Source organism: Dissoconium aciculare (genome assembly GCF_010015565.1).
Source record: "Dissoconium aciculare CBS 342.82 unplaced genomic scaffold K489scaffold_17, whole genome shotgun sequence".
NCBI lineage: Eukaryota > Fungi > Ascomycota > Dothideomycetes > Mycosphaerellales > Dissoconiaceae > Dissoconium > Dissoconium aciculare.
This window is the reverse complement of record NW_022984967.1, coordinates 172,960-197,712: the sequence shown is the minus strand read 5'-3', so window position 1 is coordinate 197,712 and position 24,753 is coordinate 172,960. Positions and strand designations below refer to the sequence as shown.

At 52.7% G+C, this 24,753-nt stretch overlaps 9 protein-coding genes across 9 annotated transcripts; 3 read left to right on the top strand and 6 right to left on the bottom strand.

Moving 5' to 3' along the window:
• Positions 1 to 2,556: 2,556 nt before the first annotated feature.
• On the bottom strand, positions 2,557 to 3,443 carry K489DRAFT_327327 (uncharacterized protein; the record flags this gene model as incomplete). Its single annotated transcript, XM_033601981.1, has 2 exons — positions 2,557 to 3,064; positions 3,292 to 3,443. 2 exons carry the CDS (start codon positions 3,441 to 3,443, stop codon positions 2,557 to 2,559), a joined length of 660 nt encoding a protein of 219 aa, XP_033455605.1.
• Positions 3,444 to 5,449: 2,006 nt separating this feature from the next.
• K489DRAFT_374192 (uncharacterized protein) lies at positions 5,450 to 6,476 on the bottom strand (the record flags this gene model as incomplete). Its single annotated transcript, XM_033603502.1, is given in 3 exon segments — positions 5,450 to 5,926; positions 5,993 to 6,391; positions 6,411 to 6,476. 3 exon segments carry the CDS (start codon positions 6,474 to 6,476, stop codon positions 5,450 to 5,452), a joined length of 942 nt encoding a protein of 313 aa, XP_033455604.1.
• Positions 6,477 to 7,310: 834 nt separating this feature from the next.
• K489DRAFT_413642 (oxalate decarboxylase, secreted) lies at positions 7,311 to 9,092 on the bottom strand (the record flags this gene model as incomplete). The annotated part of the gene is made up of 5 exons (XM_033608064.1): positions 7,311 to 7,671; positions 7,737 to 8,466; positions 8,521 to 8,581; positions 8,649 to 8,863; positions 8,927 to 9,092. 5 exons carry the CDS (start codon positions 9,090 to 9,092, stop codon positions 7,311 to 7,313), a joined length of 1,533 nt encoding a protein of 510 aa, XP_033455603.1.
• Positions 9,093 to 9,683: 591 nt separating this feature from the next.
• On the top strand, positions 9,684 to 11,152 carry K489DRAFT_91551 (uncharacterized protein). The gene has a single exon (XM_033609040.1). It carries the CDS (start codon positions 10,059 to 10,061, stop codon positions 10,980 to 10,982), a length of 924 nt encoding a protein of 307 aa, XP_033455602.1. The 5' UTR covers positions 9,684 to 10,058; the 3' UTR covers positions 10,983 to 11,152.
• A 1,356-nt stretch (positions 11,153 to 12,508) lies between these two features.
• K489DRAFT_374190 (uncharacterized protein) lies at positions 12,509 to 13,729 on the bottom strand (the record flags this gene model as incomplete). Its single annotated transcript, XM_033603501.1, has 1 exon — positions 12,509 to 13,729. The coding sequence occupies one exon, from the start codon at positions 13,727 to 13,729 to the stop codon at positions 12,509 to 12,511; it is 1,221 nt and encodes a 406-aa protein (XP_033455601.1).
• Positions 13,730 to 14,246: 517 nt separating this feature from the next.
• On the bottom strand, positions 14,247 to 14,807 carry K489DRAFT_404931 (uncharacterized protein; the record flags this gene model as incomplete). Its single annotated transcript, XM_033607136.1, has 1 exon — positions 14,247 to 14,807. The coding sequence occupies one exon, from the start codon at positions 14,805 to 14,807 to the stop codon at positions 14,364 to 14,366; it is 444 nt and encodes a 147-aa protein (XP_033455600.1). The 3' UTR covers positions 14,247 to 14,363.
• A 2,066-nt stretch (positions 14,808 to 16,873) lies between these two features.
• On the top strand, positions 16,874 to 18,262 carry K489DRAFT_307445 (carbohydrate esterase family 3 protein; the record flags this gene model as incomplete). The annotated part of the gene is made up of 1 exon (XM_033600589.1): positions 16,874 to 18,262. A coding segment is annotated over one exon (1,389 nt), but the record flags the coding sequence as incomplete, so codon positions are not given.
• A 485-nt stretch (positions 18,263 to 18,747) lies between these two features.
• Positions 18,748 to 20,819, bottom strand: K489DRAFT_396856 (uncharacterized protein; the record flags this gene model as incomplete). Its single annotated transcript, XM_033606889.1, has 2 exons — positions 20,367 to 20,819; positions 18,748 to 20,315 (listed from the first exon to the last, which is right to left on the bottom strand). The coding sequence occupies exons 1-2, from the start codon at positions 20,659 to 20,661 to the stop codon at positions 18,748 to 18,750; spliced, it is 1,863 nt and encodes a 620-aa protein (XP_033455598.1). The 5' UTR covers positions 20,662 to 20,819.
• A 191-nt stretch (positions 20,820 to 21,010) lies between these two features.
• On the top strand, positions 21,011 to 24,612 carry K489DRAFT_413637 (glycoside hydrolase family 47 protein; the record flags this gene model as incomplete). Its single annotated transcript, XM_033608063.1, has 2 exons — positions 21,011 to 21,120; positions 21,186 to 24,612. The coding sequence occupies 2 exons, from the start codon at positions 21,011 to 21,013 to the stop codon at positions 24,610 to 24,612; spliced, it is 3,537 nt and encodes a 1,178-aa protein (XP_033455597.1).
• Positions 24,613 to 24,753: the final 141 nt, after the last annotated feature.

The window sequence follows — 24,753 nt, the reverse complement described above, 5'->3', positions numbered from 1 at the left end:
GGCCGATTGCGGCCCAAAGCTTGTGCTACACATAACCCCCGGCGCCACATATGCACGATGCAGACATTCCGAGGTCTGGGAAAACCACGTGGGAAGACCGAAGTCTGACAGACGCTCGGCTGACACGACTGTGCGACCTGGTTATCGTTGTCTATTTCCACGCTAAGACAGGTACTGGAGGAGCTGTTGTTGTATTAATAAAAGCATCAGCTGAATGGAACCAGGCGCCGGCGCTTCTTGAGATTCTGAAGTATCGACTGTCCGATTCTCTCTTCGTTGTGAATGCGCTCGACACGCCTCACGTAAAACAACATCGATCACAGGTAGTATGTTGTGTCTTTTCGATACCTTTTCCTGTAGCTATGTATACGTTTGGAGCCTCATGATCTGACAATGCAGGAGTAAGATCTATTCCACAAGGATCTGACCCGGCGAGTACGCCGACGACGTTCACGCATCCAGATGACGTCACTCACTCTCCGTTGTCTCTCACGAGCAAACGCCCGCGCTTCCTCCTGCTGGGATTGCGTGGACGTTGCGTGCGGCGGGAAGATCCGTTCGTCGCATGGCAGGAACGTGCCAGTGAGATTCGAGTCCTCTCTGATGTATGATTGTAGGATGATCTGCAGGTCGTGAACGCGGGAATTCGGGATTCGCAACGACATCAAACAGACCAGCTTGGACGATGGACAAAGCTCGACATGGTTGCCAATTTTGTCGCGTTCACGAATCATGTAATTATTTGTGACCGTACAGCATCATCCTGGTAGATTTGATGCGCTGGCGACAAGAGAGCTCATCCTCATTCCATCACATCGATGTAGACGGTACTTGACATCCCACCACGACCCACCAAGATTTGCTGTCGTCAAAGTAGCCGCCAGCGCCTGCAAAGTACTTCATTCCAACGGAAGCGTGGCGATGCAAAGCACGCGTATATCTCTTGAGGAACATTCTTCCATGTCCTCAAATACTGTATTCCCTCTTGTTCCTATTTTCCTCTTGTGTTGTGACTGTGAACAAGATTATTACGAGTTCATTTAATTTGGTTGATTCAAAGTACATCATTCCTCGCATTATAGAACTTCGCTACTACCAGGGACTTTTTTGGAGCCAGCGACAAGAACAAGTCAAACAAGAACATCTCCAAGTTGCCGTTTCCTCGCGCTCGCATATCCCCACAAGATAGACTTCTTCGGGAGGTGGTCTCAAGTTGTTTTCCTGTCGGAGCAATTGCGAACTCCAACCATCGTCAACAACAATTTGCAGCCAGTCATTCAAGACCAGGTGCGACATGGCGTTCGGTCGGTACAACACGTAAGTTCGCGATCCCGACCAATGGGTCTTGCAAGCGCGCCGAGTCGAAAAAGAGGCCTGTTTGCTGATGCACGCTCCAGAGAGATCCACGAGCCCTCGCAGCCGTATCACATCCCACCACGAGGCAACTCCCAACCATACCACATCCCTCCGCGCGGTAGCTCGCAGCCGTACCACATTCCGCCACGGCACGCTTTGCGGTCGTACCACATCCCTCCGCGGCAGTACCATCAGGACTCGCTTGGGATGCCACTTCACCAGTGCGTCTGCGGATGTTCTCCCGCGGGTCTCTTCGGACGGAGCTCCGGGTATCAAGAACATGGACGCTATTCCATCCCTCCGCCATCGAGGCACCGGGGTCTTCCCACCTACACCCCCTTCGCCGGACTGGAACCGCGAGCGGCTCTGAGGGATGTCTATGTCATCCGACCGCCGGCGTCGCGACGCTCAGGTATCATCGAGACCTTTTTCGGGACCATTGCGTATAGGCCGAACCGTCGCAGGGTCCGAGTTTCGGTTCGGTACTAGATATTAAAGATTGCTTCTGTCTTTGCTTTGTGGGCTGGCGTGGTTCTAGAGGCTGCTTGGTGTTTACGTTTTGCTTCTTTTATTCTTCTGATTCGGTCCCGCTATGAGCTGCTTTGCTTCGGTGCAAGTTGGGCAGGGCATTCGAGTTCGATTTATTATCATTAGGTGGACATCTCACGATTGCATAGAAATAAGACTGTAATGAGCTCAGAACGAACTCTGTCGATGCCATGTCGCCAAGATGTCTTGGTGTGGAATGTTTGAGGTGTGAATCTGACGATCGGGATTTATGTAAGGCGTGACTATTACCATACGATCTTGTCCTTGTTGCACAAAGTCATTCCCAGCTGTCAGCGTTTCGTGCGAGGCGCCGTGTTGTTGAGCCACCACGCGTGTGCCTGTGATGACCACACGAGACGGCGAAGTCGCGTGCGTGCGTATTCCGATTTCGAACAAAGCGATACTTTGAAAGTCACTCTTCACTGTCAGATTGTTAAAGTTGTGTTGATGCACGCCATCTGCGTTTCTTGACAGCGGTCGGAAAAGAGGCAATGGCGCCGCCCTGCGCCGGGTTCCCGAACGCCACTCTTGAGATCACTCCAGGCCAAAACACGGTCTTCTCGGGGTTCATTTTTAGGATCCCATTTGAGGACCCCGATGTGCACCGAGTGTTTTTCGTTCGTCGTCGTCAAGACTTCACGAGAGCTGCTATCATCGCCTATATGAACCACCAGGCGCAAGCGGCACCGGCGGCAGCGACGGTGATACGCCTCTCCTACGCTCTTTCTTGCCCGAGGAGCGATGGTGATGCGAGTGATGATCATCATCTCGGTCGTAATCTCTCATCATTATGACAGCTCCACCAGGACTAGCGCTGTGGCCACCAAACCTGGGATCAGCAACGATAGGGTCGTCATTTGCTGGCAGCGCCACGTCAACGAGGTTGAAATAATACTCGAAGATGGTCGGATACTGCTTGCATGCGGTGCGCCAGTCCGCATCGATGCCAGCTTGGAGCTGAGCATCTGCACGCCGCATGTGCTCCTGGACCATGTGGATCTGGGCGGGCGTGAGAGGCGGCTTTCCGTTGTACTGGACGTAGAGGCTGTAGTATGGAGAAGAGCTGATCATCGCGGCGTGGTGAGCTTCTAGACGGAGGGTACGGAGGTGTTCGTATGTCCGCAACACCTGTGCGCGTGTGTGCTCTAGGCACCATTCTCTGTTTCAAATGATCAAGTTAGATACCATCCTGTAAAACAGTCTTCTCCCATTGTTTCCAGCATCAAATCACTTGATAACTTTTCACTTTCGCTTTTCCTTCTTCTACCAAGCATGTCCGAAGACTCTTTGCGCGGTCCACTTCGGTCAGCTACTCCAAGTCAGGAGCGCAGTCGTCGCCACGAATATCAACCCATGCCTCCCAACGAAAAGGGACAGTCCGCTTACCGGATTGCCCGATATCCTCTCCACTGCTGCATCGCCTGATTTAGCGCAATCTCAACACGGTTGTCTTCGTGACCACAATCGGCACTTTCCGGTGCACCACAAACGGCGCAATTGGCCACAATATCGGGCCGAGGCGGTGCTGCGAAATTCATGATAGTGCCTGGCATCGGGACGTCTGCTTGTGATGGGTATCACTCCTTTCTCTTCTCTTCCAAGCAAGCTTGTGGGATGACGCGATGGTTATTGTGGCCAAGTTGAAGCTAGGCTCTGTCTACGCGAAGGTGAGAAGTCGTCAAAGCAACAGTGCAGTTTTAAGGCTGGTCGTAGGCAGTCTGCGATGTGGGCGGCGGGCACACGCACTGGTAGACGATGCGCTGGTGTTGTCGAAAGTGGACTCGTGATATTCGCACGGGACTCGACGGGATTATATCACGCGGTTGCAGGTGGAGAGCGACAGATCCGGTAGAGAGCAAAGACGCGGTGAGAACATGACGACGTGGAAGCAGAGAACCGCGAGACCGGGATCCAAAGTGTGGATGGGAGTGAGTGACAATAATCTTTTGAGATGGACCACTTGGGAGGAATATAATGCAAGGTCGAGGGATTTGTATTGGTACGGCGCAGTACCGCAATGAGACAATGCTGCAGGATGATGAGACGCAAGGCACTAGAGGATCCTCAGGGCTTGCATATGCTCGCAGTACTGATGCCCATAATAATGATAACACGACAATCCTTGCCGCCTCGCTGGCAAGTCTAGGTCGTTTCTTCCCACCAGGGGATACAGCCCGGTGTGTACATTATGCAGCCAGCCAGAAAGTGACGATGGTGGGACAAGGAGGGGATGAACAGAGACTGAAGCGTGCATCGGAGTTCTCTCGCAGACACCAGATCCCACCAGGAAAATAACCAACCAGCCCCGCGCCATAACTACTTGCCTAGGTAGGTAGGTATGATTCGGTGACCATTGATGGGGGAATAGCGCATTGAGATTGGACACAGGGGAAATTACCAACGCCTACGGGCGCCCGCCGCGCTCGCATCAACAAATACATATCATCATCACTGGGCATTCATGCGTCTTTTGGCGCGCCGCTTCCCGCAGCGACCACGCCCGATGCACATCATCTCGGCTTTCGAGTGATCAGTCAGCGGGAATTGCTCGGGAGTTGGGCAGAAACGCCACACTTTGGCTCCAAAATGATTACGCTGTCGCCGCGCAAGTGTCGATGTGAGCCACGACGATCGGATGGGACACCAGAAGCAGGATGGCAGAGGACTGAAAGGCCATGGGCGGCTTGCATCTCACGCGGTGAGAACACACTGCCATCATACCGCGACGTGTCCTGGGACGACCTCCATCTACTTTGACTACACTGGATACCTGAAGAGCAAATGTTGGTATGTCTACCACAAGTGCGTGATGACCACGTCGTCCCGCCTCCCAGGCGCGCTACCGTGGTTATCAGCATCGCGTGTGGTTGATTGTCACGACTTGGCATGTTCCACGATAGCGTTCCACGTACCTAGTACATCAATCTCCCGGGTACTGTAAATGCCATGTTCTGATCATGGAGAGATACTGTACATTTGCACGCGTTCTCACCACACGCAGAACTTGGTCATTGATGCCAGCTCATCACCAAAGTATCGCTACCGATTGCCGAGATTTGCTCGCTAGTACTCCAAAGCATAGTCAATTGCCGACAGAAGTTCCTCCGCTGTGGTGGCCGTGGTGGCTGCTAAAGAGGCGCACGCAGCGACGAGGTCTTCTGAGCCCATGTCAACATCGGTCACAATTCTGGTCGTCTCTATGCCGACTTCCAGATTCCTACTGTCTCTTCACTTTGGCTTTCGAGAGGTTCCGCGACCGCCAGCCGAGTTATGCCCTCGGCATCTCGAATGAATGTCGCAAGATCGCCGCTCTTTCTACTCAGCTATATCCCAAGCGGGAGTCGGTCGATCTACGCAGACACCAAACTTCGGGTTAACAAGACACTCATGAATGATATACTACGGTCTGGTATTCATCGTGGAGCAGTAAGTATTTGTATACATCGTGGGAACGTTGTTCATTCTTCATACACATCGTTCAGGCATATTGCCTACCTCATCGTGACGCCAAGACAAGGGACAGAAATCTCAAGACCGGGCAATCCTATAGCAATGGCGCAATGCTGCTCCTCAGCAACCAAGCCCGGTCGGCAGTGATACCCGCCCGGACGTAGTCTCTAGCTTTTTGCAACCATGGCTCCCGATCTGCGGCAGTACAGTTCCAAATGCTGGCAGGCATGAGCAGCATCCACAAGGCGCCAGCCAGCACAGCCACCCTGCACGCAAATTCTTCCGTGACGATGCGCTCTCCCGCGGTGCGGCGGTACGCGGTCAAAAAGGACTTGAGCAGGCCGCGATCCGCGCCGTGTTTGGCCTCGATGACGATCGCTTCTGCAACCCAGAGTCGGATATCGAAGGCGGGATCGGCATAGCCGCTGACCTCCCAATCCACGACCGTGATCCGTGGCCGAGAGGGAGAGTCACTATTCCGTAATAGAGTATTCATGGGCCGGAAGTCCCACGCCGTCAAGGCACGAACGCATGTGACGGTCTGATACACGGCCGATGCTTGATCCATCTCCTGTTAAGTGAATTCTCCCGAGGCCGAGAGGATGTGTAGCATGTTGTTGCGCTCCAAACCCTCCACCATGGACGCTGTTGCGTTGGTGCAGTCCTTAATCTCCGCATCATCCATACTGGTCAGATGCAGATGGGCGAGCCATCGTCCCAAACTCGCGCCGACATATGCTGCATCCAGGGCGCAGTCCTCACGGTATGCGGACAGGAGGTCACGATTGCCCGCCCAGCTCATGATGACGGCTTCCTTGGTGGAGGTCACCACCCGCGGCACCTCGACAGCGGGCTCCTGTGCGCACGCGCGGGCGAAGGCGGCTGAGGTCAACGCACGTACTTCCCACTGCATTCGGTCTGCCGACATCTGCAAGGGCCCCAATTTGATTTGACTTTCGCCATACTTCAAGGTAAGGATCTCGTTGGTGGAATTTGTCGACTTGGATAAATAGTCTCCATCAAGTGCTTCTAAGCCCTCAATACACCACACATACGCCGAGTTGCCGCCTTGTACGGCCGTCGCCTTGTAACATCGCAAGTTGTGCTCGCGAGGTACTCATGAGCAGGTTGTTTCAACCTCAGGGGGTGTCGGACACTTCGGTTGAGATTTCCAGGGCTGCCATGATCGTTGTAGGATCCTGATCGTGAGGTGAGTTCTCTAAAGCAGGAATCGCGAGGACGATTATATACAACAACCCTCTGTATGGGTGGCCATTGATCGTACCCGTTGACACCTAGGCCATGGTGGGTCCTATCCGGAACTGGAAACTGCATGAACGACCGCGATATAGGATTGATCTTCGGTCCCTGGGCCACCAAGCGACGTGACGATGCTAGCGGACCAAATCAGTCTCGGAGTGGACCACTTCGATGATGATCGCGCTGGTTTGTACGCCGCTAGCGTGGATTGCTTTCCGTCATGGCAAGTTCATCCGCCTACGGTTCCCTGCTTATGTAAAATGAGGAAATGTACCACCAAGTGTTGAAAGCAACGCGATCTCGTACAGCAGAGCAAAAAGAGATGATGTGCTCGAGTGTGATGGTGGTCACTCCCGGATCGATCGCGCTTTGATGTGTACTGGAATTGTCAACCATGAATCTGGATTGATCGATAGTTTGGGTGAGCGCACCATGTCAGATCAAGATGAAGCCTCGTGCAAATGTGTTAGTCATCAATGGAATGGATGAGTGTTTTGGTGACTTGTCGCTGTTGGCCGGTTGATCGGGTGGCTAAACAGTAAAGCAGGCCTATCACAGACAAAAAGGCAGGCCTATTCAGCCTTCTGGAACAATACATTGAGTACTTGATGAATTTCAAAACGTAACGTCGTCTATTTTCCGGCGAGCAACACATCACGAGCCTACACCTCCATTCCTCATCTTCCAAGACCCAACTATGCGCCCTCGCTGGTGAAGTTGGTAGTAAGAAGGTTCTTGTTGCCAGGCAAGATGTATGGCTTGAATTTCGGTAAGCGATCCAGCGTCGCTTCCGAGAAACCCAAGTGATCCTTTACGATCTGCTTCGGCGTCAAGCCCAGCCACTGAGCGACGGAAATGTCGTTGTACACAGGCGCCTGCAGAATCTCCAGATACACCAAATCCTCGGTGCCGGTATTCTCGAGGTAATGGGCTAGCGTGGCAGGAGCGTATCCTGCGTCGCCGGCTTGGAAGTCAAAGGTTCGGCTGGAGCTGGGAGGGCTGTAGGCGGTCAGACGACCTTGACCTGCGATGATGAAGTTCCATTCGTCGGAGGTACTATAAGGGCATTGTTAGTCTTTTGTCAGGTGTTGTGAAGAGGGCGGGTGAAGATGGGCGCTTACGTGTGCCAGTGTAGCTCGCGCATTGCGCCGGGCTTGACGGTGAACAAGGCGGCGGCGAAGTCCTTGGCCACGGGGAAAGTCAAAGAGTCTAGAATCTTCACTGTGCCGCCGGGGACTTCCAGCGGAGCTTGCTTGGAGAAGTGGTAGGCATACGAGTTGTTCTGCGGGATGACACCGCCGGGTCCAGTAGCGTTCTGGGCACTGATGTTGGCAGGGGCCGGTGTGCCTGGGAAGATGTACAATTGGTTCTGCGGGATGTGATCGAACGCAGAAACATCGACCTGGAAGTTCTTGGCAAGAACGGACTTGGGCATGCGGAGGGTCATCTCGGAGACCAATGAAGTACCGTCCTCGGAGAACTCGCCAGAGTCAAATACGAGGAGAAACTCAACACCCTGACCGAACGCCTGGATCGAATGCGGGACACCGGCAGGGAATGACCAAACGTCGCCAGCTTCGAGGTCGTCGAGGAAGGTCTCTCCGGCTTCATTCATAGCAGTGACACGTGCACTGCCGTTGAGGATGAGGCCCCACTCATTGGTCTCGTGCCAGTGCAGCTCGCGATAGGCGTTGGGCGCCAGGTACATGTCAACACCAGCCATACGCTTGGCAATAGGGAGCACATCGACATTCTGCTGGCGGGCCCAGCCGGCGGAGGCGACACTGCCGTGACGGTTGTGGCTCAATCCCAATGGCCACTTGACGTTGGGGACATCGCCACTGTCGGATGCTTGAATACAGTGTCAGCAACACTCAACAGACACGGTCTCAGACTCGGGCTTACTTGGAGGAGCGAAAAGATCGGGGTTCTGGCGATCGATCGCTTGATTGCGTGGACCCGGGTCCTGATGCTAGTGTAAGCAAAACGCATGATCTGAGCGGATTTGCTGGGGTTTGGACGGCATTACTCACAGTCGGGGCGTATCCACTGCCGCGGATAGGTTGCGGGTTCTTCACTGTTGACAGATCCAAATACAGCCCGAGGTCTGCTTGGGCCTTCTGCGCCTCGGACAATTCGAAATCAGACTGGGGAACGACGGCCTTCTCCGAGCTGTCGATCGAGTAAGCAGGGTTGTATCCTGCCAAAGCTGGCGATCCACGAGGTGAACCCTTGGCACCGGGAGGACCTGAATTCACATATTGCGGTCAGCAAAGGCACATTTCGATCACGGGGTGTTTTGTCCTCGTACCCGGAGAGTCCTTGGTCGGAGTGTTGAGGTCGGCAAACTCTGGTGGCGCGGGGACAGTCTCCTGCGAGGCGCGAGGTCCGATGGGCGTAGGTGCCGGTATTGCCAACGCTGCAGGCGCCAACAGGGCCGCAGTCGTGGCGGCAAGGATGTAGCGTTGCCAAACCATGATTCGAGCAACCTTCGAGAGAAGCTTCAGGAGTCTTCAATGACCGACCGTGGCTAGAGATGGAGAACGCCCTTGAGGAAGAGGAATTGCGAAAGGCTGGGACCGGAATCGCTCAGGTTAGATCGTAATGGGGCATCGGGGACATCTTTCATGGAGAGGACTTGCTCGGACAATATATAGATTGCTTTCCAACCACCAGCACTGACTTGACCCACATGGTGGCGAGGACAAATTCATGTCCTCGTCGCAAGTGGTAGAGATAACAGGGGCCGAGTAGACGTAGACCGCTCGTTGCTCATTCAGCATCGATGAGACCCGCTGTATCCGACAGTAGGATCGCGTTTGTTGTTGAGTCTCCGTCATCGCTGGTAGGATCGTGCTTTTAGTGCGAGTCCGCGCGCCAGATCCATAGCGCCGGCAGTCGGCGGATTTGTGTACGAATTATCTCCGAACTGGACAAATGGAAGACAGGCTATCCGCGTCCCGGTCGGATGGGATGCCGAATGTGCTTCAATTTGATAGGAGACAATGCGACCAAGCCTCTCGTGTCGATTCTTACGTATACATTGTGCTGAGACAGGTCCGCAATTTCTCCGTCTCTCTGTCGCGTCTGTTTTGAACAACATCATGCACTCTTCATATTTCACGTGCGTGCGCTCTTAGTCTACGACATCGAGGTTGAGCCTACTGCCGAAGTTGGCTACCTTCCTACAAGAATGCGAAACTCATCATGAGTCATCCCATGAAGGAAGTTGTTTCGAAGGGTCCATGCGATCTCGAGGTGATCAATGAGCAACACTAGCAATCCTGAACGAATCGGAAGCATTACGGTCGAGTCGAAGGATGCACCATCTGATCCTCACGATCATAGCGATCGTTCCAGTGATTAGTATGGCGGCTCGCCGTTATAGCCTATTCAGAGCTCACCAACAAGCCGCTTAGCAATGATGTGGATCCGTATGGCTCATGCCAGATGGCCCATGCCAGACTGCCAGCCGTGAGAAACACTTCAAGATTATTACTTCATGTGTCTGTCATTATGTTCAGATGATCGTCATATTCAAACCTGGAAACCTTCAGCGTAATCCGGTCGGTCCGAGTGCCTGCTGTCGGGCGGCCCGCGCGGGCGTGGGCGAACAATATATGTCACCGCCACAACAACTTGAGATATCCAGGAACATAGAAACTACGCTTTCTCCCTCTCTCTCTCTCCCTCACGTTTTTCCTGATATCACCAACACAAATTCCGAATATCATGCACTGGATTCTCAGGCGTCGGCGGATTGCCAAGCTGCAAATGTCCTTCGTCTGCTTACGTTCGTAAGTCTGACATCTTGGCAATTGCTCTCAGTAATCGTAGATTATGCTGTCATCGGGGAGAAGACGTCCATCTCAACGTGTCGTTGGCTATTTGCATCATATGGGGCAGATGATGTTCAATCGACACGCGTCACTGGCCTGATTGGAAATGCGTGCCGAGGCCGGGAAAAAGCTTGTGCAGATGATTGTCGTGCTTGGCATCGTTCGGGCTCACGATACTGTACTGGAAATGTTTCCCCACGAGGAAATTTGCGTAAGAATAAAAGCACATCGGCGGCCGGTCACGCGATATATTATCCATATATTCACATTTTGCTGTCACTCCAGAAAGGGCCACTAGCATCACCGACCTTGTCAAATTTGCGTTATTACTTTCAACCGTGGCTTCGTTGGGATAATGTCAGTACGATATTTTACTTAGGTAGTTACGATTCCAAGCTTATTCTCTCCATTGTGCGTCATTTATGTTGTTGTGCAGCAACCGCAAGCACCAGCCGCAGGAACCCCGACCTTTCCTTTCTGCAAATCCACCTGCAGGGATGGGGGTGGACAGACCCCACAGTTGCCTAATCTCACTACAGCGAATCTTCAAACAAGGTTGGGAGACTCGGAGAGCCAACGATCGCACAATTTTTCAATATGGCTTCAGCAATTACTTCTAAATTGCAGCACCTATGGGACGCTGCCGTTGAGATCTCGGCTTGAGGGACTGCGAAGGAGACGTGGGCCCAACTTGGCAAATGTTGATTTTTACACCATCTTCATCTGACCACCAACACATCGCAAGGACATGGCTTATCATCCGCCATTTGAATATTCCTGGAATTTCTTCGGAGTCATAAGATTGGCCAGCGAGCTTGGCACGGTGTTGGCGTGGGCATGCGCCCTCGAATAATCCTTGTCACTGTCCATGGTGTTGTACGCGTCCTCATGCAAGTGGCGGACTGGGTATAATCTCACGTCAGCACCACTCGCGGAAATCTTGACGACCCGAAACGAACATGATACGCATTTGCATGTTTTCTATTCACTTGGACAAACGTCATGGTGCAGGCACACGTGGGAGAAGAACTATGCGGTAAGCGACGCAATGCAGCGGCGCGTGGTCGCTTTGCTGCGGCCATATTCACAATCAGTATCCTCGCAGTCGCAAGTGGTTGTAATAATCATCTAAGGTTTCGCTTGACCAGTATCGTCGCAACTTCCGGGTGCGCGAGAAACCCGCAGTAGCCGATCCCGAAACACATTTCCACCCAAGAACCAACCGTAGACGATTCCGGCCTCTTTTGGTTTCTGACACAAGCCGTCCTCTGAATCTTCCGCTCTATCCGGCTCAGAAGCGGCTTATACCATCGTGTCCTCATTGCTGCCTTCTTGTTCGATCAGAGACGTGGTAGGAGAGGACGCCTCGTGGCCCGCATGTTTCCTCCTCCGCAACTCCCCATCATTGTAGGTTGCTAAGCTGTCGATGTTGTCGGCACATGCGAGTAATAGGAGTGTCAAGCCGACGAGAAGTAGGAAAATCAGAAGAAACAATGCCACGGGCGTCATTTGGCGCCAGGAGGAATGATTCGCTTTGTGGAAATGGACTTGAGTGATGTTTTCCGTAGCCGATAGCTTGCGGCGTTCTTCCGATTGCAATTTAGGATCGCAGGCGTGACCCGCTGTTTGTGTTCGGAAAGATAGGTGTCAGATCGTATGCATGGGCTGAGGTCGCTGCAAATCATTCGGTCCTCACTTCATTTGAGCAGGTTGAAGTGAATTGATTGGCCTCACTGTTTCGGCGAGGACGCGCTTCGCCTAAACACAGCCTTGAAATCCTGAGAGCACTCGATGACGGACTTCCGAACAGCGAGATGCAAGCTCGGAGCCCAAGGTCAAAGCGAGGCAGGTACCACCGGATGGCTACCAAGCTCCTCATGCGGCTTCCCCTACTCAGGCCACGATTACCGCGCAAGTCCTTCGCAGGACAAGAGCTTGATGTGAGAATATGTCCCACCATTACTTTGTTGCGCTTAAGTGGTCATCAAATCGGCCTTTCTTCTCAGGAAGAGCGTCAACAATGATGCATTAAACCTATATCAATCGTCCAGACCTCAGCCATCTTCCATCTGTGTCAATTGCAAATCGTCATCGATAAGACTCTCCAACTGTGTAGCTGAGAATCCGCCGATGAGATTTTTCGTTATTTGGTTCGGGACTTGATTGACCTGATGAATATTTACAGTCACATGGAGAGGCGGTGGTGGTGATATTGAAATGACCTGTGTTGACCGACAGTGTACAGAGACGGTCGTCGGAGGTTGTTGTGTTGTCATGGAGGCACCGAGCCTTGGAGCAACAATTACACGTTCTGGCTCTTGCACAAGCCGAGTGTCAGCGACATCCAAGATATCAAGATCTTCAGCTGTAAAATCAAAGCTTTCCGTGCTGCTGAAGGAAGTGTCCCTCCATCCGGTACTTTTCGTCGTTATATCCTTTGTCAGTTCAAAGTCGGCAATCTCAGCGACACTCGTTTCTGCTGTCTCGGGTGGCATATAACTCAAGTCGCGGGCGATCTGTGTGCTACTGTCCAGCTCGTCCCAAAATGAGGCTATATCATCCATCATGGCATTGTCTATTATAGTCGATGCGCGTGTAGCGACGAGTTCGGGCTCAACTGGATCGACGGGAGAATTCGACATCGATCCTGTTGCTGGTACGCGCGTGGGTCGCACGACTGGAGGAGGTACGGAACGAGCAGGCGGAGGTGGCATCAAGAGCGAAGCGGTGAATGATTCTTTTACGAGCGGCGTTTCCGCCGTGATATTATCCTTCTGAGCAGGAACATCGTGTTTCGATTCTTCTTCGAGGGCGTCCAGAAGGGCATCATCGTCTATCTCATCGTCTCCAAAATCATCACTATCTTCCTCTTCCTCGTCCGCGGAAGTCTCCTTAGCTGATACAGCGACAGGATCGTTTGAACCATCATCACCAGTTGTCGGTCGTCCAAAGAATTTGCCCATATGCAGTTGACTGCTTTTATGCCCAAAGCGATCCAGTCGTCTCTGCGTGCCTAACATCGCCTGCTCTTTCAGCGCCTTATCCGCCTGGTCCTTCTCAGCCTTTTTCTTCTTCTTCGCCGCTTCGGCGCGTCGCTTCTCTTGTTCCTGCGCCCTCTCGGCTCGCTGTTCGAGCTCGATAGCTCGATGTAGCCATCTGGTCTCGAGGACACTGACGTTTGAACTGTTGCGAGAACGATAAAATGACTTGGCCTGTTTGGAGGTCAAGGCTCTCGATTGCGCGCGCGGCGCTGGTGGGGGCATTGCCGCCGGCATGTTGGAATCATCGTCTCGCAGACATAAGGCTCTTAAGGGAACATCACTCGGAATTGTTGTTGGCGGTCTATGGTACCAATGCTCACCCTACTGCAACGTCATCTAGATCACGACACCCAGACAGTGGTGCCTGGAGCGCGTACGCCGGGACGCCGAGCTCTTAGGGTTATGCGATCAGGCTGCCCCAACCCCATTGGCATCAGAGTTCGCCTTTGCATGCGATCATCACACCGATGCGTGGGATATTGCAACTGGTGACCAGTTCATGAGCGACACAAATGGGGGCAGCGGAAGATGTTGCGAATATTACTAAACCCGGAAATGGGTGCGGTCCACAGTTGGCCCGTCCGATGGTGCCTGCTCAATAATTCACGTGTCAGATTCCATCCCGACCCATCTCCTGGCCACGCGACCACACAATGGTCGTCGGAACCACAAACGAAGACATCGTCCGTCGACTCGAAGTCTACAATCACCAATCTAAGATGTGGATAAATTGGACGAGATTAATAGTGAACTGACATTCATGAATCTAGCCAGGCGTTTTCACAATGATGAACCGCGAGTGTGCTGTTGATGTCCTCTAACCCTGTGACGTTTCCACAAAAGCACTCATGCCCATACCCGTCGATCTCTAACATACAGCCGCACCGCAGCCTTTTGCGCGGTTGCTGACACAGATGTACACAATGCCGCCATCAGTGGCACTGCCGCCCGACTGACCGCACTTGACAGCAAAGCCTTCGATGTCGCCACTCTCTCCTGAAGGGAGTTTGCCAGTGCTGTAGTTAGCCCAGGAGGTGCATAGAGTGTCACCATCCTTGGTGATGCAGATGAATCGAGGAGTCTGGTTGTCACGCTTGCCATTGAAGGCTTCTCCGAGTTCAGTGGCGATGTAACCTTCAGCTGCAGCGTCTCCGGTCGCTGAAACAAAGGCACCAATCGCATAGGCGGTACCACATCCAGCGGTCTTCAAAGCGGAGTGCCTTCCGTAGTATGTGCAGTATGAGGTCTTGAGGATGTGGAGCTTGTTATCGCTGATGAAAGCTGCTCGTGAGGGAATTAAGTGCCAATTCATAGCTGGAGTTACGTTGGTTTAGTCATTCTCGAAGTCCCAGCTCGTATAGCGTTGCGAGATCGCGAGCCATTCGAACCTCGCCACTTGACGAACACAGAGTAGGAGCCAACAAGCGATTAAATCCGCAGGATGCTACCCGGGCGAAGAATCTACAGGACTGGGGCCGATAGTTATGGCTTGAGTAGAGCCGTAGCATCGCTAGTCTTACATCCCTCGGAATCTTGAAGGTTCTCGTTGCCAACGTCCAATGAACATCAACGCGCTGTGCATGATTCTGAGATACCTGAGATACTCCACAGTACTGTACACGTGAAGTCAACCAATTCAGTGTCGCACAGCTATGATGCATTCAGAATATCTCTCGCAGTTCTGATGAGGTACATGAGTCGCAGGCTGACTTCGGGGAAAGTCAACTGTGACAATATGCAATAACTTTCCGTTGTCGAGGGCGTCTGCGCAGCGAGTCCAATTCTGTAGCACCAGCTGAGAAGGCTCTAAACTGTCCTTCAGGATGATCATGTCTCAAGGGCTTGTCGCCTGTTAGTCGTGCAGAAGCAGAGGAGCATCACAAAAGTGTCGAAAGCCTCATCTCGTGTTGCCGCGTGTTCCGATCTAGAGGCAACCTGCTACTAACGATCGTCATTTCATGACTCAATGATGGCATGACGTCCGTCTCGCGTGGTCCATAATCGTCAGATTTGCGGTGTGTCCTTCGCAAGGTGCCCCAGCAGTCAACTTCGAGACTGCCTCGTCGCTCGTATATCGAGCAATCAGTACGGTCAAGCTGCAATGATGCAAGTTAAGATCTGACTGGGGTTTGTGCAAAGAGCACTTCGTCACCAAACGATATCTCACTTCTTGTACATTGAGCTTGATCTCGTACGGACGCAACTACCCTTGACTCGAAATATGAGGGATAAAGGACGTGCTGAATTTACTGGTATGTGTATGAAAATATGCCGATCACTTCTGACATCGACTGTGAGTTTTACACTTTCCGACTAGCTCAGCCTCATACTCGCTCCCTCCCCGAGCTAAGTCAAATTGCGAAGCTTTCCAACTGGGTAAACCAATGGGACCATTGCTGACGGGACCAAGGATGGTGTCTACATCGCTGTCGCCTTTAGTTGCTCCGCACCCTGTGCATGTTTTTCGCGATCTTTCGATGGAAGGAGCCTCCTTAATAGGTGCAGCTTCGACTGGCCTATGGCTTCAATCAGAAGCAGGCCGGTGTTGGCGTCCACCTTGGCACATGATACACCTTCATGACTGCACATAAATGGATCCACACCAGTCTTGATTTGTCGGTCTCGCGCAACTAAGTGCCTAGGTTCCCAGGTGGTATTTTGGCGACTGAGAGTGGAGTCTGGGTGCGAGAATACACAATCGGGAGATTGAGAGGATCTGATTTCTATTCTGAGGAACGTAGTCACACATTCAAATCGATTCTTGAGTGTGAGGTGGAAACTATCTGACCGTGTACTGATAGTTCTGTGCGCGCTCCGACTCAGTATGCTATGAGCACGAAGTTATCATTGTTCTCGAGGAGTTGCCAAATTCCTCGTGTCAAATCGGGTACTCGTTCTGTTGCGCGATTGGAACGCGAAGGTCGTTTCGCTTTATTCGGTAGACGCCCCAGCAATCGGAAAACATATAGCTTTGCATCTTTCATCGAGTAACGCTCGTTAGAAGAGACTTCTCTATGGATCTGAGTGGCCGGAGACTGCCCAGAAGAAGGCTGTAGTGATAGAGGATTGAACGCATTCAATGTTTTGTCCTTTGCCACAAGCGCAGCTGCACCCCGCTGTCGATCATCGTTCGCGCGCCGTGAAGTGACGTACGTCCGTCATTGCGCTCCACAATGCCAACTTCAGAACTTTGAAGCTTGCCCATCGTTAATACCTCGCAATATGAAGCTGTCGAACAATGTTCTGCAATATCATATCACAGCGACTCTAACACAACGCTGAACTGCAGTCTTCCCCATCGAGAAGACCCACGAAACGACTGTGACCGCGACCATGACGATCAGAGAAAACACATTTCTAGGACCGCCACCATGGCATCTCCGTGTCATGATTGTCGGCGACAGTATCACTCACGGTGGCGAAGCCGATTACACATGGCGATATCACATTTGGAAATGGTTCCAAACAACCGGTCTGAAGCCTGAATTCGTTGGACCATTCGTTGGCACTCAAGAAAGTGATCCTGCTAAACCGCCACAACCGCCAGGCATTCCTGGAGAGCCGTTACCAGGCGATTTCGGTCCACGCACTAAAGGTGGATATGCTCTCGGATGCGAAGATGAGTTCACTGGCGGGAAAGGACCAGGTCAGATTGGGGAGCACGGCGAGTGTCGCCACTACTCCATGTGGGGACGACAGGCAGCTCAAGCGAAAGGCTCAATCCGAGAACAAGTCGAGAAGTACCAACCAAATCTCATCTTGTCCTTACTTGGCTTCAACGACATCGGTTGGTGGGTAAGTGATGCCAACGGTACCATCGAGAGCATGCAGGAATTCGTAGCCGAAGCTCGAAAAGGCAATCCAAGAGTGCATTTCGTGCTCGGTAATATAGTCGAACGAAGCTTCATGGATGGCCGACAGGACTTGGTTGACAACACTCTGAAGTTCAACAAGATGCTTAAGGAGAAATGTCCTGAATGGTCCACTTCGGAGAGTCTGGTAGCATACGCCGATATCGCTGCGAATTACTCATGTGGCCCACACGTACCTGATCTAGCATCTTATGATGGATTACATCCCAACGCTCGCGGCGACATCGAAATCGCCTATGGCTTTTCGGCAACGCTGCATGAATTCTACAAGCTTGGTTCCGCGCCGATGAAGCTCCCAAAGGAGGACGAAATTCCGAAACGTGCTCTCTCGCCACCCACCGAAATCATCGCATCTGGAGCCCCGATGGGTGTCAAAGTCGTGTGGAAACCAGTCTATGGCGGCCAATATAACGTGCGTAGCCGAGTCAAGAACAGTGGTCAAGACTGGGGAGAAGGTAACGCCATGGGGCCACGCTTCGACACGACTTTCACCGCCCCCGGCGTTGAATGGGAATATGAGGTTCGCACTATTCACGGGAACAACAAAGGACCTTGGTCAAAGCCGCCGGTATCTGCCATCTCGACGCGCTCCACTGCGCCTCCGCCCACAAAAATCAAAGCCTGGCCCGAGAAAGAAGGATTCAGGTTGAGTTTCCACCCTCCCGGGCCAAGGAGCGACAAGTCACAATGGAAAGTCGACCGCTATGAGGTACGATACCACGATCACGACTGGCCCGGCGCTTTCATCTGTGCGTACGGCGCAAGAGGTCCGACAGAAGCCGTCTTTGACAACATGCGAGAGAGCGTCGGCCATCGTCATCAGATGTGGATGGCTACGTGGACCGATCCGGAGGGTGGAGGAGAACATCGCGAATGCCGACCTGTGATTGTGGGACAGATGGAGAACCCGACAGTGCCGAGTGATGTTCGAGCCGAAATTTCCGAGGACGGAAAATTGGTGAGAGTTGTGTGGAAGGGAGATGAGAAGCGAGCGGCGGGTTATCTTGTTCAGTGGAGGAAACAGGGCAATACTGGCCCAGGCGGAAACACGAGAAACGAGAACGGGGAAGAGGATCTGACGATGGATATGGACAAGTGTATTTCGTGTGATCGTTTGCCTGCCGCACCGGGAAAGTGCGAGTTCTGGGTCGTGGCGGTGAATGGTGAACTCGAGAGCGAACAGAGTAAAGTCGTCACGGCGAAGTAAGCCAGGTTGAACTTTTCTGATTCTGCCGCTGCACGTGGAAACTTTTCATGGCTCGAAATCAGCCTCAAAAGAAGAATTGTTAATAAAACATGATGTAATTTTACAATGAGGCCCCCCTCACATGAATAGATAAGAGAGGAAGGAGAAAGCCAGCATCAGATGGCGAACAATGCCTACTTGCTCTCTTCAGCGGTGGGCTCCTTCTTGCTACCGCCGAACCAGCCGAGGGCACCCTGCTTCATCTCCTTCATACTCTGATCCATGAGCCTCTGCTGCTCCTCCTTCTCCTCCTTCAGCCACTGCTCTCCGTGCTCACGGATTTGCTTCTCCAGAGCTTCGTATTGCTTTTGACCTTGCTCACGGATCTGATCGATGAGCATCTTGCCCTGAGCCAAGCCCTCCGCAACACTCTGGCCATCACCGAGCACCATGCCGCCACCCATGCCCTTGGACGTCACACCCAATGAGCCCGCGAGGCTACCGACGGAGAATTTAGGCTTCTTAGAACGCTGCGACGAGTTTTGCTCCATGAACTTCGCACGGGCAATGGCCTCGCGCCGAGCGAATTCCTCGGGAATGTTGGTGCCTTCGAACGATTTGAGGACTGTGCGGACGTCCTCGGTGCCCATGGTAGCGATGTACTCGAGGAAGGGGATCAACGCCACAAGGTCCGCAGCGCTGGAGTCGGCTGTTCCTTTCCATCCAGGTAGGACGATAGCGTTCTCGGGCTGATTCTTTACATGGGCAGCGCGCGTGTCGACAATAATGGTTTTTGATAGAGGTCGGTTGAGGTATTCAAGATCCTTGACATATTCTCCGTTTTCGTACCGTGTGGCTTCTCGGCCTAGTGGCCACATGATGAAGTGGAAAGGATCAAGCTTGGCCATGACGCTATCGGCCATGTAACGAGGAGAGGTGGTGAAAAGAACCAATTCATAATATTGCGAGAGATAGCGGATGAAGTAGTCGAGACCTGGTCGTTTTGCCAAACGGTAGCCATTCTTGGTGTCCCAGGTAGTGTGTACCATCAGATCCTCCAAAGAGAGAACCAGGGTGTATGGTGGAGCCTGGTTTCCTGGAGGGATGTCTGGCAGAAGTTTTGTGAACGCAGGTTCGGTGTAATAGCCCATTGAGTTGCCCATTCGAGCACGGATACGAGCATACATGCTTCCAGGGCTCCAGGATCGGGCGTTTGATGCATCGAACCCTTTCGGTGCTGCTTCTCCGGGGTTTGTGGCTGTTGTTCCGTCCTCAGGAAACGGACGCGCCATGTAGAGTGCACTACCGATGGCAGCGATCAAGGCGGCGGCGAAGCCGTACTGCGCCATTGCATTGCGTCTGCGATCTGTAGACGTCTCGTATGCAGACGCATCGTATTCGCGATCTCCCTTTTCCCTTCCTCGAACAACCTCCTCCGGCAGATTAGCCACATCAAAATCATCTTTTCCCTCGGACTTGCCTTGGCTTTTCTTGCTGCCAAATTCAAAGTCGAATGTCGAGGGCAGACCTTGTCGAAGATCGGGGAGCGGTGTTTGTGGTTTTTGTGGTTCACTCGCGTTTTCTGGTGCTACTGTGTTTTCCGAAGCTGCGAGACCGTCTTGTGCTGTTGCTCGCGCGGAACCCTCGACGGGCTCATCAATATCCTTCTTTTGAGCGACGGGCTCCTGCGCGGGCGTTTCTTTCGCTTCTGTTGCTTGCCTGGTCACCTCTTCCTTGGGTCGCGATCCTTGCACCGGCGAGACTGTTTGTGATGCTGCCGCAGCTAGAGGTGCCCGCGTGTTGAGTTTTGGACCTTGCGAGGCAGCCGGAGCTGATGTCTGGTCCTTTCCAGTTGATGACTGCGATGCAGCTGGAACAGGTCGCGTAGGAGCTCGGGGCGGGGGAGCAGGAGGTGGAGCGCGCGGCGCTGCTGCTGACGGCGCGCGAGGTGGAGGGACACCTTTCCGAGGCTTGTTCCCTGAAGCAAAATGCCGTGATGTGAATGATGATAGGGATACATTGCTAGGATATGCTCGCGATCGGATAACAATCGAAGAAGGCAGGCTTGTGGGCCGCAGAGCTCGCATGGCTGCAGCTCGGGGTAGCATCGTGAGAGAATTGCTCAACCTATCGTCTGATCATGAGTGAGATGCGGATCGCGATCTTGACCGGCGGACGAGATATTCCAGCGCCGCAAATGTCGCGATGAAGGATAGATTGACTGATGATTAAATGGCGACCTCGGGATGATGTAGGCGATGGGGAGAATTTCTAAAGTGGTTTAGGGTCAAAATTATGCTGACCACGGTTCGACAAACGTCACCGGAATGTCGAGCGCAACTTTTGGGGAAGGCGATTTCACGCTCACCATAACTCATGTTCACGTGACAGACCCAAACGACATCTTGTCCTCGAGTTTGCGCGGGTTTTCGTTGTCGCAGAGCTCATGATTGGCCGATGCAGCTATTCGCACGGCCAGGCTCGACATGGCCGCTCATCGCATTCGTCGTGGCGTCATGGCCGACCAGCGTGTGTGGCATGACCGCTGAAGAAGTCACAAATCTGAGGTACGAATGAACATGTGCTTTGAAGTCGCGTCCTAGAAGAGTAGACAAATCTGACCTGAAATCAGACAGGAAACTGTCGACCTCTTCTACCACGGCTATGACAATTACATGGCCCATGCCTTTCCCGAGGATGAATTGCGCCCACTGTCCTGTCAACCACAGACTCGCAACCGCGACAATCCCGCCGACATTGGTCTCAACGACGTCTTAGGAAACTACAGTCTGACACTGATCGATTCACTTTCAACATTGGCGATCCTGGCGTCGGGCGAGGTCACGTCGGTCTCGAAGAGAAAGCGCGATCCACTTCGGGACTTCCAGAATGGCGTTAAGGACTTGGTCGGGCTATATGGCGAAGGAACTGAAGCTGGGCCATGCGGGACGAGAGCGTGTGGTTTTGATCTCGATAGCAAGGTTCAGGTATTCGAGACCAACATTCGTGGGGTCGGGGGACTATTGTCTGCGCATTTGTTCGCAATGGGAGACCTACCGATTCACGGATACAATCCGACCTTCCAAAGATCCAAACGAGGAGGCGAATATGTACAATGGAAGAATGGCTTCCAGTACAGTGGACAACTGCTCAATCTGGCATACGACTTGGCCTCGAGATTGCTTCCTGCCTTCAACACAACCACGGGAATTCCGTATCCTCGAGTCAATTTGCGACACGGCGCACCATTCTACCAAGCGAGTCTCGATCGCATTTGTCGACTCGATGGCAGTTCGTCGGACGTTCGAGAGATCACCGAGAATTGCGCGGCAGGAGCAGGCAGTCTTGTGCTTGAATTCTCCACACTCAGCCGCTTGACAGGCGACATGCGTTTCGAAAATTTTGCAAAGCAAGCATTTTGGGCCATCTGGAATCGTCGATCGTCCCTGAATCTTGTCGGAAATGGCATCGACGCAGAAGATGGGCAATGGACTTCGCCGCCGCTGGCCGGCGTGGGCGCAGGCGTGGACTCCTTTTTTGAGTACTCCATGAAGTCTTACATTCTATTATCCAATCTGCCATACGACCACGGCCAAGCGGAGGCGCATATTCCAGAGAACTTTTTGCATGTATGGCAGCAAGCACACGCTGCAGTCAAACACCACATCTATCGTGACGGTGCACTAGAGAAACATCCTTTTTACAGTCAAGTCGATCTTGCGAGCGGTGCGCCTCGTTACACATGGGTCGACAATCTCTCTGCATATTATCCTGGTTTGCTTGTCCTCGCCGGCGAGGTCGAGGAAGCGATTGAATCGCATTTGCTTTACACTGCGCTCTGGACACGATATGGGGCGCTGCCTGAAAGATGGCACGCTACAAATGGTTGGATTGATCCCCACTTCCGTCATTGGGTTGGCCGTCCAGAATTTATTGAGAGCACTTTTCATCTTTATCAGGCTACACGCGACCCTTACTACCTTCATGTAGGCGAGATGGCTCTAAGTGATATTCGTCGGAGATGCTGGACAAGCTGTGGCTGGGCTGATCTCGCTGACGTCGAAACTGGTGAGCAGCGTGATCGCATGGAGAGCTTCTTCCTTGGCGAAACAGCAAAATACTTTTACCTTCTTTTTAGCGAGGACCACCCCCTCAATAAACTTGATCAGCCTGTGGTCTTCACAACCGAGGGTCATCCTTTGCTGGTGCCGCGCAGCGCATCACGTGCGATACCCAAAACTCCAGCTTTCAGCCCGCCTCAGAGTCACGGACGATCGTCTCAGCGCGTTGCGCAGACCTGCGCCGCTCCTCCATCTCCTTTGCCACTCACGAAGTCTCACGTTGCAAATCGTCCGGATCTCTTTCACGCTGCTGCAATGGCACAACTACATCTAGTTACTGTCGACGCCACTCGCCCTTCGCACGTGGAGCCACCCTCGGCGAACGGCCCTGGTATTTCCCTCAGCGACATCAGCAGTCCCACTAATTATACTTTCTACCCCTGGACTTTACCTGCATCTCTCGTACCAGCCAATGGGAGAAGCTCGAGTATTAGGACCGCCATCCTTAGCACCTTGACTTTTCCCAATATACAAACTGTCTCAAATGGTCAAAACGACCCTGTTGCCAGACTACTTGAGTCAGGAGGTATGGTTCCGCCGCAAGGTGCTATTCAAAAGTTGACTGATGGTCTGTTGATCACATCATTATCCAATCTACGCTTAAACCTGGTACAAGAGGTCAAGAGTTACCTTTTACCTGCTGGAGACAGTGTTGACGTGAACGAGTATCGAATCCAAGGAATCGCCAACTGGGGATTGGGCAAAGATGAACGCGTCCTCATTACAACAGATGCGCTCAGCAACCTAGGCAGTGACATCAACGACGAACATTTCCGCAGGGTCAAGGATCTTGAGAAGGTAGACCTAATTGTGGACATCCCGATCAAGAAAAGGCGTCATGGCGATACAAACAGTGAATGGATGTCTACAGAAGAGGTACTGGTCAACGCCCGTCAACCTATTGTTGCGACCAGCACATTCGATGTATTGTGGGATGAGCTCAATTCTGTTCTGGGTGGCCTGCTCGCTAGCATCAGTGGGTCCATGTCCAGAGCCGGGACGGTCGACGTAAGCTCGACAGCAACGCCTCCAGAACACACTTCTGGGGTGGTGGGAAACCCATCCGGTACATCACTTGAGGCAAGTCTCAGCGCTACACCGACTTCGAAACCTGCCTCCGCTACGTCCACTTCTGGACATCGACCATTTCTTCAACGACGGTTTGTTCCAGCATTTCTCCCGTCAGGGCCTGGCGCCGCGCCTTTGCCTCTGGCACTTGACAATTTCAACCTGGTCGCAGCCTCAAATAGAGGTAACGGTTATCTTCCGCTTACGAAAATCTTCTTCTTGCACAGCACCCTATGCAAGCACGTCCTACCCGCCTCCATTGTCATGAACTATTCCGTGCTCGTTGTGAAAAGAGGCGGCTGTTCTTTCAGCGAGAAGCTGGCAAACATACCTGCGTTCGTCCCCAGATCGAACAGCGGTAAAGTAGACAATCCCGACACGAGAGGGCTACAGGTCGTTTTAGTATTGAACGACTCCGACACGATTTCCGATGACCACGACGAGAGCAACGAACACGACGACGACGACGACGAAATGCACCACCTGCTCATTCGGCCCTTCCTCGATCAACCTCAACGCACACCCAATGGCTTCGAACGCCGCTATGGCATCGCCATGCTCCTTGTCGATGGCGGTTTCCGCGGCTCCGTTGTGCGCCCGGCACCTCCCGACAATGCACACCAATACTTACGTGACGAGCACGTCGAGGAGGAAGAAGAAGAACCATTTTTCTCCAACGCCGAAGCGCTCCGCCGTCTGGCTTTGCGTGAAGGGAAATTCGACACCGAAGGCAAAGTTGTGGAATGGGATGGGGAATTCAATATTATTGAGGCTAATGACCATAAAATCCCTCGAAAGGGCGCAGCGATTCGCAGAAGATATTGGTTTGAAAGCTTGGGTATGGTGATCTCGAATTTGGGCATGTTTTGAGCAGGAACATGATTTTCTGGCTTAGGTCGTTTGGATAGTTCAACGACTTTTCTGATATGGGCGATGTGTAGAGGCTTAAGAGCATCGGTAGCGATGGGGTCTTCAGCAGACTGGCAACACAACGAATAGGAATCGAACAGT